The sequence below is a fragment of the Papio anubis genome, chromosome 13 (assembly GCF_008728515.1).
Source record: "Papio anubis isolate 15944 chromosome 13, Panubis1.0, whole genome shotgun sequence".
NCBI classification, from domain to species: domain Eukaryota; kingdom Metazoa; phylum Chordata; class Mammalia; order Primates; family Cercopithecidae; genus Papio; species Papio anubis.
Genome location: NC_044988.1, coordinates 99,951,816 through 99,970,951, shown reverse-complemented (window position 1 = coordinate 99,970,951; position 19,136 = coordinate 99,951,816). Strand labels below are relative to the sequence as shown.

General features: G+C 56.7%; 1 protein-coding gene across 1 annotated transcript in view; it reads right to left on the bottom strand.

The window, feature by feature from the left end:
- HMCN2 (hemicentin 2) overlaps positions 1–19,136 on the bottom strand; it is a 171,512-nt gene that overhangs the window by 81,228 nt on the left and 71,148 nt on the right. The window contains exons 23-31 of the mRNA XM_031654639.1: positions 16,294–16,421; positions 12,920–13,174; positions 11,949–12,035; positions 7,302–7,496; positions 5,682–5,812; positions 5,225–5,372; positions 4,695–4,821; positions 2,795–2,949; positions 1,171–1,449 (exon numbers count right to left, since the gene is read on the bottom strand). Of these exons, the coding sequence (XP_031510499.1) occupies positions 1,171–1,449; positions 2,795–2,949; positions 4,695–4,821; positions 5,225–5,372; positions 5,682–5,812; positions 7,302–7,496; positions 11,949–12,035; positions 12,920–13,174; positions 16,294–16,421 (1,505 nt within the window). The remainder of the gene's footprint in view (positions 1–1,170; positions 1,450–2,794; positions 2,950–4,694; positions 4,822–5,224; positions 5,373–5,681; positions 5,813–7,301; positions 7,497–11,948; positions 12,036–12,919; positions 13,175–16,293; positions 16,422–19,136) is intronic.

Here is a 19,136-nt window from a genome sequence, read left to right as displayed (position 1 = left end):
GGAGGCAAAAGACTGGGGCAGACCTGAGCCCAGATAGCTTGGCTTGGGGGACTCCTAACTTAGCCAGCGATGGCCAAGGGGACCAGACGTTAACTATGCTTGGAGCCCATGGTGGCCACGCCAGAGGGGAAATTTATCTCTTACCCTCAAGGAGCCTCTAAAGTTGCTGAGCTGATGAAGCCAATACCAGGGGACAAGGGGCAACCGTGGCCTGGGAAATGCTTCCTAACCTTATTTGGGCGTAAGACCCTTTGAAAATGTAATACAAGCATAGACATACACGTTTTCTATTTCATTTCCTGGGGGACCTCAGGTCCCAAAATAAGAGTCCTTGAAGCAGCAGCAGGGCCATCTTCAGAGGCTGCCATGGAGACCATGCAGCTCAACTGCCTTCTGGGGTCCCTGAGGCTCCGACACCCAAGCCCTTTGCATCTTTGGAAGCCAGAGCTCCCGAACGGACTGCCCACGGGGGGCCGGGCTGACCCCTATCAGCTTGCACACTGCCCTCTCACACTTCACCGGGGCCTGCTCAGACCCACTGAGAGCCACCGACACCCTTTCCTCTGAGTTCTCCTTCGAAGGTCCCCAGAGCCAAGCCCCTCAGGGCTGAGCTGATGCTGAGGTTCCCAGCATGAGGTCTGGAGTCAGATCTGCCCACGTATGGACCGGGTCCCACCACCTCCTAGTGGTGTGAACCTGGAGAAACCTCTCCGCTCCAGGGCTTCACCGTGACCATCTGTAACTGGGGACACGAGACCTCAAGTCCCTTTGCCAGCTGATCAATTGAGCTGATGCTGCAAAGTACCCCTCTGGTCTAGCTTACAGAAGTGACTAACGAAGGGCAGTTAATTATTGTGGTGGTCACGGGGGTCTGGGCATGGTTCAGTGAAAAGGCCCACACCATGAGGGCAGACCTGGATTCTACACTTAGCCTCACCATGACCTCCCAGACGGGCCTTTCCACTCCTGGCCTCAGTTTCCTTACGTGTATGAGGGAAGTTGCATGAGCTGGGAGGACCCTTCTCCCTAGATAATGATTTGGTCCCATTATCCTTTTGCCTCTGACAACTCCAAGTGGCCACCTCACCTTCCTTTGGAGACAGGGAGGGGCCACCATGACTGAGTCCCTCCCACTGCCCACGCCAGCTGCCGTGGCCCCTGGCTGCTCACCATAAACGTCCAGCCTGGTGGCCTTCTCAGCGGCCCCCACAGCATTGCTGGCCTTGCAGGTGTAGACGCCGGCATCTGAGCTCTGGGCCCTCCCCAGCTGCAACTGCCGACCGCCCCTAGTGTAGACCACCTCGGTGCTGGGGGGGAGCAGGGCCCCGTCCTTGAACCAGGTGATGTTTGGGGTGGGCACTCCTCGGGCCTCGCACAGAAGCTGCACCAGGTGGCCCTCCATGACAGCCACCTCACCTGTCTCGTTGGAGCCCCAGATAGTGGGGGGCGCTGAGAAGGAAAGTGGTAGGGGCTGGTCACAGGCAGCCCCTGAGACCACTGGCATCTTCCCCAGGCCAGCAGACTCATGCCTTTGGCCCACAAGACACACCACAGGCTTCCATTGCGGGGGCAGAGAAGGCATGGGGGACAAGGAGGGCGGGGTCTGGGGACAGATGGCAGAGGCCAGCATGGGGACATGCTGGTGTGGAAGGTACAGGAGGTGGGGGCAGGGCCACAGGCTTGGATTCCGGCCCCGCTCTGCCTCTAACTCACTGGAATACCAGGGGTAAGCCACTTCCCCTCTCTGGGCCTCAGTCTCCCCATCTGTGAAATGAGGGGCTGGACTAGATGAGGACTTCGCACAGGGCTGGTCACCCACCACCGACGCTACCCAGGACGATTCTAGGGGGCACACGGGCACAGCATGAAATAACCGCATCTCAGAATGAAACGGCTACACCCCTCCCAAATCTTCTTCTATCCTGGTTACAGCAAGGAAAGGCTGCATTTGGTGCTACTATGCATGTCCCTGAACTTTCTAGCACTGTCTAGTCTCTGCTTTTTAGCACAGAGAGTGCAGAGGCAGGCTGGGTGCCCTCTGCGGAGTCCACGCCTCGAGGATTTACACCATTGCTTTACGGGGTGTGTTTGTTTTTTCAGCTTCCTCAGCCAAGTGGCACTGGTTTTCTGTTTACCGTTTCGATATCAAATATCCTTTATAAGAGTAAGTGATATTTAAATACATGTGTTTCAGTGTAAGGAAGTATGACTCATTTAAAGAAAAGTAAAAGAAATAATCATTCCAAGAGGTTCAGAAGTAGTAAATATGGGCCAGGTACAGTGGCTCATGCCTGTAATCCCAACACTTTGGGAGGCCAAGGCGGGAGGATCACTTGAGGTCAGAAGTTTGAGACCAGCCTGGCCAACATGGTGAAACCCCATCTGTACTAAAAACACAAAAATGAGCTGCGTGTGGTGGCAGGTGCCTGTAATCCCAGCTACTTGGGAGGCTGAGGCAGGAAAATCGCTCGAACCTGGGAGGTGGAGGTTGCAGTGAGCCGAGATGGTGTCACTGCACTCCAGCGTGGGCAACAGAGAGAGAATCCATCTCAAACAACAAAAAAAGGTAGTACATTTTTAGAGCTGGGATGGAAACCATGGGTTTGGAAAATGCTGGGCCAGATACCCTATCCCCTGACCCTGACGCTCACCCCGACCCCGGTTTTCTTGGACTCAGGGATCACTTACCAGGTTCCCCATTTCAGCCCTTACCCTCCCTCCAAGGCAGCAGGCAACCGGGCAGGAAGCTTCCCGTGTAGCCTGTGGCGGGGTCCCGGAAGGCGTTGGGGCTCACCATGAACTCGGAGCTGGAAGTCCCTGGCCTGCTGACCAGCTGGGCTGAAGGCCACACACTGGTATCGTCCCTCATCCCCCACGTGACTGCTGGTGATCCTGAGAACCTGGCCATCCTCCTGGACCTGCAGGTGAGGGCCTCCCGGAAGGACAGGCCTGGAGAGACGGGCAAGGGAAAAGTGCCGGTAAGGCCGAGGCGCTGATGGGGGCAGGCTGCACACAGGGAGTGTGTGGCTTGTGAAAAGCGAGGCTGGGCCATTCATTAGCACCAAGAGGTGGGAGCAACGCAAAGGCCCAGTAAGCGAGGAACGGATCAACAACGTGTGGTCCATCCATGCCACAGAGCATTATTCAGCCACAAAAATGAAGGCAATTCTGACACTCTCCACAATATGGATGAACCTGGAAAACATGCCGAGTGGAAGAAGCCAGACACAAAAGGCCACACGCTCTATGTATGATGCCAGTGACGTGAAGTGCCCCGAACAAGCAAGTCCATAGAGCAGGAAAGCAGGCTGTGGTTGCCAGGCGCTGGGGAGAAGGGGACAGTGACTGGCTGCTGATGGATCCGGGGAGTCCTTTTGGGGTGATGGAATGTTAGGAACTAAATAGAAGTGAAAGTTGCCCAATGCTGCAAATGTACTAAATACCACTACACTGCACACCTTTTTTTTTTTCTTGAGACTGAGTCTTGCTCTGTTGTCCAGGCTGGAGTGCAGTGGTGCGACCTCGGCTCACTGCACCCTCTGCCTCCCGGGTTCAAGCCATTCTCCCGCCTCGGCCTCCCAAGTAGCTGGGACTATAGGCGCCCGCCACCACACCCGGATAATTTTTATTTTTATTTTTAGTAGACAAGAGGTTTCACCGTGTTAGCCAAGATGGTTTTGATCTCCTGACCTCATGAGCTGCCCACCTCAGCCTCCCAAAGTGCTGAGATTACAGGCGTGAGCCACCGTGCCCGGCCCACTGTACACTTTAAAATGGCTAATTGTATGTTATGTGGATTTTTTTTTTTTTTTTTTTTTGAGACGGGTTCTCGCTCTGTCGCCCAGGTTGGAGTGCAGTGGCTTGATCTCAGCTCACTGCAAGCTCCACCTCCTAGGTTCAAGTGATTCTCTTGCCTCAGCCTCCCAAGCAGCTGGGATTACAGGTGCCCGCCACCACGCCTGGCTAATTTTTTTTTTTTGTATTTTTAGTAGAGACAGGGTTTTGCTATGTTGGGCAGGCTGATAGCTCCCAACCTCAGGTGATTTGCCCGCCTTGGCCTCCCAAAGTGCTGGGATTACAGGCGTGAGCCACCGCGCCCAGCCTGTTATGTAAACTTTACTTAGAGAAAAAGTGAGTTTAAAAAAAGAGGCTGGGCACAGTGGCTCATGCCTGTAATCCTGGCACTTTGGGAGGCCAAGGCAGGAGGATTGCTTGAAGCCAGGTGTTCGAGAACAGCCTGGGCAACAAAGCAAGACCCCATCTGTACAAACATTTTTTAAAAAATTAGACCGTTGTTGGTAGTGCACATCTGCAGTCCCAGCTATTTGGGGGGCTGAAGTGGGACGATCTCTTGAGCCCAGGAAATGCAGGAGTTTGAGGCTGCAGTGAGCTGAGATCGTTTCACTGCACTCCAACCTGAGCAACTGAGCAAGACCCTGTCTCAAAAAAAAAAAAAAAAAATGGAAAGGCTAAGTGATGAGAAGACCTGAAGACCTTGCTGAGGCAAGAGTGGGGTCTCCCTGGCTCATCTCCCACAGGGTGGGAGGTGCCCCTACAGCCCTTAGTCTGGGCCCTGGGTGGCACATGCCATGCCTGTCAGCTCCCCCAGAAGAGTTCAACCTCCCCCAACCCCCACATCCAGCAGGCCCAGTCTAGACACCACCCCACGACATCCTCCGGTGGGAGCCACTCACTGCCTGTCCTTGGTCCACTCCACCTGGGGCGTGGGGACCCCTGAGGTCCAACACTGCAGCTCCACGTCTGCACCAGCCAATCCCAGCACCTCCTGAGCGGCCCCGGCTCCAAGCACGGAAGGAGGGGCTGGAGGTGAGAAGGGGTGATGGGTGGGAAACTGTTCAAACCCTCCAAGCCCTGCCTACCACGGGGCCTTTGTCTGTGCAGACCCCCAGTCTGGGCCCTCTCCTACCCGACCTTCCTGGGAAGCCCCCTAGAACCCTGGCCAGATGGGCTTGCCCTGGAGCCCTCAGCACCCAGGCTGCCCTTTTGTAGCACTTGTGACACTAATGACTTTGCTAATCACCTGTCTAATGTCTGTTCCCTGAGCCTGACAGCTCTGTGAGGATGGGGGTTGGGTCTGTCATGGGCGCCTCTGTGCCCCCTGCTCTCCGCAGGCAATGTCTCCCCTCTCCCCCTGTGTGTCTGCAAGAGTTGGGGCTACAGGGTCAGACGCACTTGGGAGTTGCGGGGCTCAGGCCTCACTCACTGAGCACAAGGAGACGGAAGTCCCTCTGGGCGGTCCCAGCTTGGTTCTCTGCCCGGCAGGAGTAGAGCCCAGAATCACGCTCCTGGATCCTGGGGAAGTGGAGGGACTGGCCCCCGTCCAGCAGGCGGTGGCCACCCACCTTAGGGATCTGGGTAGGAGAGGCCAGAGGGAGCCAGTAAGCGGGGATCCAGCCACCACCCTCAGCATCAGTAATGAAGAAACTGAGGCCCGAGAGGTGGCCGGTGGCCAGAACGGTGCCATGCTCTCTGCCACGCAGCCCCCTGCCAGGCTTCATCACATGACCACCGTCCTCCACTGCCCTGAACCCCAGAGCAGGACAAAAGACATTTGTCACATCTCCCTGCCCCACCATGGCACACGCAGGAACGCCCATCCAGAAGGCCTGTCCCCAGCCCAAATCCTACCCACAGCCCGCCCACCCTGGGGGGACACCCACCAGCTGCCCGTCCTTCAGCCACACGATCTCAGGGACCGGAAAACCGTTCGCGTCACACTCCAGCGTCAGGGACTGCCCAGCCATGCCCGACACGTTGGCCTTGCGCCCGTCCTCCCGGATGCTGGGGGGCACTTGGGGGCAAGGAGAGCCAAGGAGCTGCTTCCCTGCCCCCCTAGAGCCACAGCCAAAGGGACCCCGTCTGGGCCATTCCCTCCCCTTCATCACTGGGGTTGGAGGAGGTCTGCCTGTCCCTGTCCACCGAGCCACAAAGGGTCCTGTGGACCTGCAGATGGCCGCAGCAGCCTTGCCCTGGGGCCGACACACCCCCAGTCGTGCCCAGGCCCAGGTGTCACCCTTTCTGACACTCAGCTTTGCAGGGTGCTAGAGTCCCCTTGGATCCATCTGGTTCTATACCCAACCTGGTGTCACAGTGACCAGGGAAGGTCCCCCTGAGTCAGAATCTCTGAAGGTGAGACCTGGCCATGCTTTTGTAACAAATGTCTTAAGCAAGTCATTACAGGGCAACTGGTCCTGGAGAAGCAGCAGGTGGCATTAGGAGCTTTAGAACTGCCCAAGCGAGGTCAGTTCATCCTGCCAGCAGAGACCACTCCCTAGCCCACCAGCACTGCCCGTGTTAAGGGGGGCCCCCTTCCTCTGCACATAGCACCCTGGAGGTGGGGGTGGGCACGCTCCCTGCTGAGGATGAGAATGTGAGAATAGGCCAATGGTAACAGTTTTAACCCGGAGGTGGGCTCTGGGGCTCTGCACTGCCATCCATGCTCATTTTCTTTTTTTTTGAGACGGAGTCTCGCTCTGTCGCCCAGGCTGGAGTGCAGTGGCTTGATCTCAGCTCACTGCAATTGCAATGTCCGCCTCCCAGGTTTACGCCATTCTCCAGCCTCAGCCTCCCGAGTAGCTGGGACTACAGGCGTCCGCCACCTCGCCTGGCTAGTTTTTTTGTTTTGTATTTTTTAGTAGAGACGGGGTTTCACCATGTTAGCCAGGATGGTCTCGATCTCCTGACCTCGTGATCCGCCCATCTTGGCCTCCCAAAGTGCTGGGATTACAGGCTTGAGCCACCGCGCCCGGCCCCATGCTCATTTTCGAAAGTAATTTTTTAAGTTTATTTTATGTAGAGACAGGATCTCTCTCTCCCAAACCCGTCTCGATCTCCTGGGCTCAAGCAATCCTCCTGCCTCAGTCTCCCAAAGTGCAAGGATTACAGGCACGAGCCATCACGCCCAGCCAAGGGGTCATTTTAAACTATCTTCACCTCTAGACCAGTATCAAAGACATTGATGGAATTCCAGGTGCTTCCCCCATGCTGTTTCCGTGGGGGTCTCTCTAGGGAAGTCGGGTGTCCAGTACAACCTGCCACTCTCCCAGGCCCCTCAAGATCTCCCCATCACTGGCACCTGGTGGCAGGACCTGATCCTTCTGTGTAGGAAGTTCTCGGGCCCTGGGGAACTGGCACTGCCACACCTGGGCACCCCGTGGTACTGTCAGACCCCCAGCATCACTGTGGGCCTCTGGCCGGATGCAGTCCTGGGAGGAAGACAGGCCCGTCCCTGGGTCCCTGACACTTTCCTCTCCTGCCCCCAGCTCTGGCTCCCTGCTCACCATAGACCACCAGCTTGGCTCTCCTGGATGTGGAGCCCACCTCGTTGGTGGCCTGGCACTCGTAGTCTCCACTGTCCGTGGGTGAGACGGAGGCCAGGAATAGAGACCCCTCTTCCAGCACCGCCACACCTGGCCGGTCATGCAGGGGCTCCGAGGACAGGCCCTTCCGCCATGTGACCTGCGGCTTGGGCGTTCCTGGCAGGGTGCACAGTCATCAGTACGTACACCCTGACACCTTCCCCTCCACACCTGCACTGTCCCCCACACGTCTCTTCTGTGCAAAAGGGGCTGACCCTCCAGGGACGATTCCAGGCACCTCCGTCCCCCCGAGGCTGGGAGGAGCATTTCACTCGGAGCTGTGGGCGCCCCCACACCCGCCACCTACCCACACTGTCCATCCATACGGCCTCCTGGGGTGCCTGAGGGACCAAGGCAGGGGACTGTATGCCTGTTTTCTGGTTCTCTTCAGAGCAAGGCCCCATGCAGTTCCCTCATTTAGAACTGCACCCCAACTGGCACCCCCAGCCCCTGCCCTCCCTGCTTTTCAGCCATTGTCCTCCACTCTCCAGTGACCGGAGGACGCATCTATGATTCAGGTCTCTGTTGCCTCTTATCTGTGTCCCCCACCCCACAAGGGCCAGGCTCTTTGTTTTTTTCCCTGCTGCCACTGCCAGCCTCTAGCACAGTGCCTGGCACACAGTAGGCACTAAATCAATGAACAAGCCGAGCCTGCCGGTCAGGGCCTGCTCCTGCTCCTCCCTCCACGAGCCTGGGCCAGTCACTTTGCCAGCCACCACCCCCAGCCCCACCATGAGTGCCACACCCCCCGGCCCCTTGACCTCTAGGACACACCCCATGTTGGTCTGTGCACACAGCCTGGTACACGGTAGGTGTGCCAGAAATAGCTGCCCACTGGGCTGGAGTGGAGCTGTCACTCACGGGCCCCAAGGACAGGGGCTGCCCAGAGGGCGTCCCGTGTGGGCCGAAGCTAACACCCCAGTCCTCCAAGTGACCCCTTGGAGGCACGCTGCCCAGAGGTCGCAGCATGAGCCCCAGGCACGCGCTCTGCTGCCGCTCTCCTGGCCGTAGCTCTCACCTGCTCCCTGACCTCCGCCAGCGCTGACTTAGGGGAGGCTGTGGGGTCCCCACACTTGCAGATCGGCACATCACTCCCAACCGCCTCTGCTGCCACCACTGGTCATCAGGACTGTTGTAGCTAACACTGATTATCAACAGAAAGGCCCGCCCCTGGCAGCGGGGACCCAGGGGTAGACACATACACTGTGGGCCGCTCACTCTTTCATCCTTTGAAGGACCAGTAAGCGTGGTGGTGGGCAAGACATGGCACGTGGAAGGCACACTGGCATCATCTCTGCAGGAGGGTGCCCTGCCCACTCCGCCCTACCCTGACTGCCCACCGTAAAGTGCCAGAGACCCTCCCTGCTGGCATGAGGGAAAGGGAGGGCCCAGGGCCCTGCTCCATGTCCACCCATGCTCTGTGTGTCCTTGGGCAACTTATTGAATCCCTTTGTGCCCGTTTTCCCCTGGAATCCTCTGCCCAGAATGCAGGCCAGAATGTCCCACCACCAGCGGCTGCTACCCCCACTCCCCACTGTGGGGATACACACCACACACACACAACACGAAACCACACCACACACCACACTACATACACGAAACACCATACACACATACCACACACAAACATACACACCAAGCACTACACACACCACACACTACACACCAAACACCATACACACACCACACACAACGACATACATACCAAACAACACACACACCACACACCACATACACACCACATACTACATACACCACACACCACACACACCACCACACACCACACACCACACACACACCACACACTACACACCACACACACCACACACCACACACACCACACACCACACACTCCACACATACATACCAAACAACACACACACCACACACCACATACACACCCACATACTACATACACCACACACACCACACACACCACACACCACACACACCACACACCACACACACCACCACACACACCACACACCACACACACCACACACCACACCACACACCACACACCACTGACTACCACCCACACACCACACCACACACCACACACACCACACACACACCACATACCACACACACCACACACACCACACACCACACACCATACACCATACATACCACTACACACACACCACCACACACACCACACACCACACACACCACCACACACCACACACCACACACACACACACCACACACGACATACATACCAAACAACACACACACCACACATACACACCACATACTACACACCACACACCACACACACCACACACCACACACACCAATAATAACCACACACACCACACACACACCAATAATTCAATAATCACAATAATAATAACTAACAATAATACACCAATAATCAATAATAACACCATACCAATAATAATAATAATGGACCAATAACAATTCATTGACCATACATCATCAATAATAATAATAACAATCATTCAATAATCATCATCATCAATAATCAATAATATCAATCAATAATCATCATCATCAATCACACACATCAATAATTAACTAATAATGACCAATAATAATCAACTAATAATACCAATCAATAATCAATCAATAATCAACTAATAACTACCATCATCAACTAATCAATAATAATCAATAATAACTACCACACCACACACCACACACACCACACACACCACACACCACACCACACCACCACACACACACCACACACACACACCACATACTACACACACCACACACACCACACACCACACACACCATACACCATACATACCACACACACACACACCACACACACCACACACCACACACCACACACCACACACACCACACATACCACACACACACCACACACACCACACACACCACACACCACACACACCACACACACCACAATATCAACCACACACCACACACCACACACACCACACACCACACACCACACACCACACACACCAATAACAACCACACACATCACACACACCACACACACACCACCAAGTGGGTGTCTAGGCTCTGGGCCTTCACGCCCCACCCCACCCCCACAAGGAAGAGGCAGATGGTGTCACTGTAAGGCCCAGGGAGTCCCCATGAGGGTGCTGGGCTCAGTCCCATCCCTGTAGCCCTAAGAGCGCTCCGAGCCCAAGGCCACAGGGCTGTGAAACAGGGCCCTCCTGACCGGGAAGGAGGCCAGGGGCAGCCCAGGCGGCAGGACCGGTGGGGAGAGGCAGTGCTATCAGAGGGGATTTGGGTGAAGCTGACAGGCTCAGGGCTGGCCCCTGACTGATCAAGGCTGCATGTGGCAGTCAGGGGCCACAGACAGGGCAGGAGTCCTGGGACTGGGTGGGTCCCACCTTCCACTATCTCCCACCTCCCAAAAGCTCAGAACGGCTGCTTGCTGTTAGCAGAGACCAACACAAGGTGGCGCCATAGTCAAGGGCCCGGGACCTGGGGGTGGGGGGTAGTGGGCGCAGGTGGCCAGGTGGGCAGCTCTGCGCGTGGGGATCCCGAGGGGCTCTCAGAGCTCCCACCCAGGTCCTGTCCCCTGCCTAGGTGGGTGCCATCCCTACCTGCCTCTCCCTGATACCGTTCTGGGGCCTTCCTGGGTGCCCTGCAGCTCACGGATGAACGACCGAGACTAGAGATGCCCCCCAGGCTTCTCCCAGGCTTTGGTGACCTGCCACTTGCTACCAGACACCAGACAGCACCCTCCAGAGAACCTCAGCCCCACAGAGGGGAGGCGGCGCGCCCAGCCATGGAGGAGCCCAACGCCGAAAGAAGCAACTGAGGCAGTGGCGGGGGCTGAGGAGGGATCTTCTGGGTGGGGCCGTGGGGTTCACAAAAAGGCAGAAGCCAGGCATGCAGCACATTTCCTGAGCCCTCCTAAGGTGCCAGCCCCGTACACACATGGGGTCCCACTGAGTTCTCACAGCAGCCCCGCACAGAGGGGCTAGTACAACCCCACTGTGCAGACAGGGAAAGTGAGGCTCAGAAAGGAGATGGAAACTGTCCTGAGTTACACAGCCAGGAAGGGCCAGGGCAGGGTTCGGCGCCGGGCAGCTGACCCAAGGCGGCTATCGGCCCCGCACTGTGCTCCTGCCCCAAAGACAAGCCCAGAAAAGCTGGTTTGGCCAGAACCACTGAATCCATCCTCCGTGGAAAAGTCAGGGGCATGGGGAGAGGTGGGCTGACCACGAAGCCCCAACCCACAAGGGCCCTGGGCTGCCTCAGTCCCGGAGATCACACCCCAGATGCTGAGGGGCACAGGGGAGCAGGGCAGGGGTCACACTTGTCCATACTCTGAGTCATACCCCGGCTGTGTGACTTCAGGCAAGTCACTTAACCCCTTTGGGCCTGGATTGCCCCTAATAAAAAGGAGTGAATGCGAACACCATCCTGCAGGGTTGACAATGGGATGAACTATCTGGCATGCTGCTGACAAGGAGCATGTACCCTGTGGGCTCCGCCTGCCATGCACAACCCAGGGCACTGGAACGTGAGTGGGGACTCCTTCCTAGGCCAGCCCACCCCACCTCCCCAGGCCCACCCCAGACGCAGCTTCACCTCTGGCGGGACACGGCAGGCTGGCGTTCTCTCCGGCCACTCGCTCTAGCAGGCCGCTGGTCTCATCAGCACCCCAGTGTGGTGGCTCTGTAGGAAGGCAACATGGCCACACCCATACCTCAAGCTCAAAGCCTGGAACCCTCAACCCCTGCTTCCAAGGAACCCAGGGCCAATGGGGAGGGCGTCCCCTTCCAGAATCCCAGCCCCTAGCCTCCTGGCAAGCCCAGTCAGGCCTAGGGGTACTGACTCACCCCTGCAGGGAGGCCCCATGGCGCAGCCACCAGGGCGAGCCCCACAGGCTGGGGAGGCTGAGCTGTGCCCTCAAACACAAGGGGCCATGAGTGGTCCCTCTCAGCAGTGGCTTTCCAAGCTTTTATTTATTTATTTATTTTAAGAGATGGGGTTTCACTATGTTGGCCAGGCTGGTCTCGAACTCCTGGGCTCAAGCGATCCGCCCACCTCGGCCTCCCAAAGTGCTGGGATTACAGGCATGAGCCACCACACTTAGCCCCAAGCTTGTTTTAAATTCCTAATAGTGAAACTGCTAGCACCACTGATCCAGAACTTTCTATGCGCCAGGTGCTTCACACAACTGGGGTCAGAGAGTGTAGGTGACCGGCTTATGGTTGTCCGGATGGCAACCATAGGCCAGTGCCACTCCCCAGTTACTGCCTCAGGTGCCTCTGTCCACCCAGGTACTCAGGGGCCCCACAGGTCACCGCCCAAGGGGAAGGAGTACAGGGAACCCCTGCTGGGAGCTCTGAGGACCACCTGGTCCATACCCAAGGGCTGACAAAGGCTCCTGGACACAGAATAGCTTTAAGGTCCAAGAAAGGGCCAGGGCACTATCTGTCCCAGGAAGGAAGGGAATGGGCAGGCACAGAGCCCGGAATAGAGACGAGCACCTCCCAAGTCCAGGCTGTGGCTGTGAGAGCTGGGGAGAAGCAGGTTCTGGGGTCAGGGAGACTCACCCAGAACCCTGAGCTCCACCTCCCAGGCGTCCACCCCGGCGCTGTTGGAGGCCTCACAGCGGTACCTCCCGGCATCAGAGGCTCTGACGGCTGCGAAGTGGACGGAGTCCTCAGGCCCGCGGCCCCGCAGGACCACGCCATCCTTGGACCAGTTCAGCTGCGGCTCTGGGTTACCCTCAGCCACACAGTTCAGATCCAGGGCTTCTCCCACCAGCACCTTCAGAACCCGAGGGCCTGGCTGCACCTGAGGGGGGACTGAGGGGCCACAGGAGGGGTATCAACGTGGGGGGACTCAGGTGAGAGGGTCCCAGAACCCAGACCCAAGCCACATCTCAGATGTCACCAACCAGCAAAATTGTCATGGAGCACAATCTAAGGCTGGCAGGAAAAGACGTTGGGACACCCCACGTGGACTCCCCCAAAGTGAGCGAGCTCCGGTCTTTCACCTGAACACACGTACTCTCGTGAAAGACTCAACCCTCAGGGCTGAGCTTGTACATCCCTCTGTCCCCACCAAGGTGCCCGACATCACTTAAGAACCGCCACTCAGGGCTGGGAGCTGTGGCTCACGCATGTAATCCCAGCACTTTGGGAGGCCGAGGTGGGCAGATCGCCTGAGGTCAGGCATTTGACACCAGCCCAGCCAACATGGCAAAACCCCATCACTACTAAAAATACAAAAATTAGCTGGGTGTGGTGGCGCACACCTGTGATCCCAACTTCTCAGAGGCTGAAGCACAAGAATTGCTTGAACCCGGGAGGCGGAGGTTACAGTGACCTGAGATCGTGCCACTGCACTCCAGCCTGTGTGACAGAGGGAGGCTCTGTCTCAAAAAAAAAAAAAAAGCACCACTTGGGATTCATCCAGCTCAGTGCACAGGTGGGGAAACTGAGGCAGGGCAGAGTGGGGTTGACTCATAATGGCCAAGCAAGGTTGGGAGGCAGCATGCACAGAGGTGGCTCCAATCCCAGTTCAGTCAAGGGAGCCTGTTCCGGCCAGAGCCTCAGTTCCCCCTTGACACAACCCCTCCCGCCCCGCGGGATGAAATGAGGTGCAGCACTAAAGCAGCCAGCACAGAGCCTGGTGCCTGGCATGCTGTGGTTGGAGTCACTCCAGCTGGGCATCATCGCTGCCCTGTCCTTCCCTCCCCCTGGCTGTGGCTACCCATTCTTTCACATTTGTGGTTTCAAGTCACTTTCTCATCCTCCATCTCACTCGGTCCTTCCTACACGGCAGGTGATGCCATCCATGTCTGCACATTCTGCAGAGGGGGAAACTGAGGCTCAGAAAGGTTATATGACTTGGCCAGAGTCGCCCCCCTCCCTCAGTGGATAGGAGCTGGCACCAACCCTGGGTCCGAGTGTCCAAGGGTCCAGGCCCCTGCGGGACCAGACTGCTTGGGCATAAGACAATTCTCAGAGCCCAGGGGCCACCCTGCTCCAGGCACTGCATGGGACACTGGGACAAGTGTCCTGGACCCTCGAGGGAAGCTGAGGCGCACCCACCCCCTACGCAGTTTCTGAGAAGGAGCCCGGATATAAGACCACCCATGGGAACCTGGTCCTTGGGTGGAGACCAGCCCCTTAGCCCAGGGCCTGGATGCCCAGGAGGGCTCCCTGCCCAGGGGCACAGACAGCATGGATGCCCTGCCCTCCCGTCGATCGCTCTCTCACACACACCCGCTGAAAACAATAACAGCTTCCACTGCTCTGAGCATTCAATGCCCACAGGGGTGGCTTTAATGTGGCCTCACTTTATAAGAGGAGGAGAGCAAAGCTCAGAGAGGCCAAGTGACTGGCCTAAGATCACACAGCCAGTCATTAGCAGAGTCGGGATTCAAACCCAGCTCTGCCAACATTGAGGCCCTGCTCATTACCCTGCCTCCCTGTTCCCGTGTCTCTCTCACACCCCCATGCAAACCTACGGGAACCCTGGCGCCCCCTCCCACTCTGGGCCTCAGCCTGTCCACCTGTAAAATGGGGTGTGAGCTTAGATCTGAGGCAGCACGCTTTTTCTATAAAGAGTCAGGTGGTCAGGATGCTGGGCTGTGAGGCCAGGCCGGCTCTCTCCACTTCTCACCTCTGCCATCAGAGGGTAAAGCCGCCACCAGCAGCACATACATGAACATCTGTGGGTGTGTTCCAATAAAACTTGTATTTATAAACACTGAATTTTTGTTTTGTTTTGTTTTGTTTGAGACAGGATCTCGCACTGTTACCCAGGCTGGAGTACAGTGGCATGATCACGGCTCACTGCAGCCTCGACCTCCTGGGCTCAATCTATCTTCCCACCTCGGCCTCCTGAGTAGCTGGGACTACAGGTGCGGACCACTGCGAGTGGGTAATTTTTTATTTTTTGTAGAGATGGGGTCTTGCTATGCTGACTAGGCTGGTCTCGAACTTCTGGGCCCAGGCCATCCTCCCGCTTAGGCCTCCCAGAGTGCTGGGATTATAGGCATGAGCCACCATGGCTGGCCAACACTGAAATTCGAATTTCAGATAAATTTGAAATGTCACGAAACATTATTTGGTTGGTTTTTTTTGTGCGTGTCCAATTATTTTAAAAAGTAGAAGCCATTCTTCACTGGCTCATGATCCCTGAAAACAGGAGGACGGATTGGGCCCTGGGGCCATAGTTGGGCCTGTCCCGGATGCCTCTCAGGGTTCTTTCGGATGACAAGTGACCTCCCTTTTCAGTGTATGACTCTCACTGGCTGGCTCCCTTTGAATGAGCCCTGGACTCACAGGGGAACGCCTCCTCCTGGGACCCTCCACCAGGCTGGGAACCAGAACCACAGTGGGGTACGTGGGGACCTCAGACAAGAGGAAGGGATGCACGGAGAGAGAGCGGCACCTCCTGTTATAGGTGCACAAAGTGCCTCGTTGATGGCAGTGGTGGGCGCAGGAGCTCAGAAGGGCCTCTTGGGGGGCATTAAGATGCTCCCAGCAGGAGGGGGCTCTGCGGCACCTCACAGGCCTCTTCCCATCGCCACGCCCTGGGCTCCCAGCTGGGCCTCGCGCACCAGGCAGAGACACTCTCAGACCCACCTTCGTGGGTTCCCCTCTGACCCCCGTTCTCCCAAACCCAGGTCCCCACTGCACTCTGCCCTATGTTCTTGGGGGCCTCTGAACAGCATCTCCAGGACCCCCCAGGAGGTGTGGGGAGAGGTGGAGAAAAAGTGTGGAGGAGGAGACACAGGCCTGAGAGAGACAGGAAGTGGGGGTGGCAAGAGGAGGTGGCAGAGGCACACGGAGGGAGAGGTGACAGAGCCTGACAGACCTGGGCGTGGGATACAGGAGGGGCACGGAGAGACCTGAGGGACACGCAGGGTGATGGGGGACAGGGAGGGACTGGGGCTGCCAACAGGTCCTACCTTGCACCCCGAGGACGTAGCGCCGGGAGGTGGATCCTGCAGGGTTACTGGCTGTGCACTCGTAGTGGCCGCTGTCACCCACCTGGACCTGGGCCAGACGCAGAGAGCCAGATGGGAGGAGGCCATGCCTGCGGGAATGAGGAGCACTGGTAAAACCTCCACTGATCTTCAAGACCCAACTTGAACCAGCCACCTCCGCCAGGAAGCCTTCTGGTAATGCAACAGCACCCACCATCTAGCCCCCACCCCTGCCTCCACCCTCCCTGAACCACCAGGCCAGGGCCAGTCCCATGCCTACTGGTGTAAGAGAAGCAGAGCCCTGGACTAGGAGTCCACTGGCTTGGGTTCGAGTTTAAACTCTAAATCCTTCCTAGCTGTGTGGCCTCAGGCAAGTTGCTTCACCTCTTGGAGCCTCATCTATAAAATGGGCATGCTAAGATGGCCTGTGTCTGGGCTAGAGCTGGTAAACGGAGTCCATCACAGGCTCAGCCCAGGGCCGGGAACCTGCCCACCGCTTGACACCTGTTGACTGCGGGTGGCAACTCCCCCTCCTCTGCCATACACACCTGCCCTGCGTGTGGGATGAAGAAGCTGGCAGCCCTGAGGCCCTCTGGTCTGGTGCCAGGGCCGGCCTGACTCTGACTGCAGTTGCTTGGTGCTCTCAGTCCAGAACTGTGTTGAGGGTCCTCAGGAGGAAGCTGCGGAGCCCCCACCCCCACTGCCATCGTTATCCTCCCCAGTTTGGCTCAGCTTGATAAGTCACATGACCCCCATCCCACAGGGATGTAGGACCCCTAGCCAGGCTCCTGCAGCTGGGCTGGACCCCAAGGGCCCCCTGCAGACATGATGTCACTGGCCCATATGTGCTGGCTCTGCACAGCCCCTGCCTCCATAGAACAGGGAAGGCAGCTGCGGCCACTGACCCTGGCTGGCCCTGAGAGCACACAGCCAGCACAGGCGGAGGGGGGGCTCCAAGGCCCAGTCGCTGGCCCCTGCGCTCACCAGCTGGGCTGTAGAACCCAGCAGGCCTGGGATGCTCCAGTCCTGGCCCCCACCTTGCTTTCTGCTGAGCCTCAATTTCCTCCTCTGCAAAACGGGGATTACAGAGCCCCTTATAGAATCCTTAGGGCCCTCATAGCTCCCACCTCGCAGGCAGCTGCAAGGATCACATGAGACATGGTAAGCAACGTGCAGGCCGTGCAGTCATTAAACAGGGCAATACCGTCAGTAACTCTCGGGCTACTAGCTGAGAACTCTGTCTCCCCATCTGTAAAGTAGGGCAATGACAGCCCCTTTCCAGCCATCCCCTCCATCCATTTGTCCCGAGCATCCAACAGCCTCCTGGGACAAGTTCTCTAAGGATGGCTGTGGATGACACAGTGGGTGGTGGTCTCTAGAGCCTGGGCACTGGGCTGGATTGCCTGGGTCTAACCTGCTGGGCCATGTGCTTGCTGTGTGAGGTTGAGCAAGTCACCTCACCTTCCTGTGCCTAATTCATCTTTTTTTGGAAAATAGAGCCATCAGTTGTGCTCATTGCTCACAGGGTTGTCAAAAGAACTGAATGGCCTAATTCATAGCATGGCGTCTGGAACAGAGAGGCACTCAACCCAGGTCAGCGGCTTCCATGGAGACAAGAGCACATGTATAAATAATACGTAATGTTTTGCATGTTTTAAAACTTGCATCATGAGCTGTATCACGACATAAACGGCATCATGAGTATATACATATATAGGTCTATTCACTCCTTTTTGACGGTTGTGTAATATTCCCTTGTATGATCACACCACAATTTATTAACTTGCTCCCTTTTGAGTGGACACTTAAACATTTAGATCTTTATCTCTTCCTTCTTTCCTTCCTTTCTCCTTTCTCTCTCTCTCTCTCTGTTTCACACTGCTGTATGCATCTCACATGCACTGGAGCAGTCTCCTGGGCTACAGGCTCACACCCGCTTCTGTGGTCTCTCACCCTGCAGGGGGGGGGGTTTCCTCTTTTTTTTTTTTTTTTTTTGAGACGGAGTCTTGCTCTGTCGCCCAGGCTGGAGTGCAGTGGCCGGATCTCAGCTCACTGCAAGCTCCACCTCCTGGGTTTACGCCATTCTCCTGCCTCAGCCTCCCGAGTAGCTGGGACTACAGGCGCCCGCCACCTCGCCCGGCTAGTTTTTCGTATTTTTTAGTAGAGACGGGGTTTCACCAGGATGGTCTCGATCTCCTGACCTCGTGATCCGCCCGTCTCGGCCTCCCAAAGTGCTAGGATTACAGGTTTGAGCCACCGCGCCCGGCCGAGGGCAGGGGTTCTCATCAGAATCTCCCAGCTGCATGTGAAATATGCTGATTCTCAGGCCCTGCCCAGAGACCCATTCCATGGAGGAGGTAGGAATTGGGGTTTTACTAAAAAGCCCCAGGTAGATGATACAAGTGGCTGCGGAACCATCTTCAGGGAACCACTGTCTGGGGACATGAAGAAGTGCCCCTTCCCCCAAGAAGCAGCATGGCAGAGCAGATGGGTGTGGGTCTTTGACGGCAGGTGTCCTGCTGAGAACCACCATTCTGCCTCTTACAGGTTGACCTTGGGCCAAGGACACCATCTCCCTGAGTTTCAGTGTCCGTATCTAGTATGAACTGATATCACGCACACAAAGCCTGAGGTGCCCAGGACATAGTATATGGATAACACCTGCTCATCTTTCAATACTGAGACATCACCTCCTCCAGGTCACATAAACTGCCTTGCTATTAGTGTGACACAAAACCCCAGCCAGTGTCTAGGATCTCTCCCCAGTCTTCAATCAGCTGGGCAGCCCTGAACAGTTGCTCAGTCTTTACAGTGCAAAGGAAAAC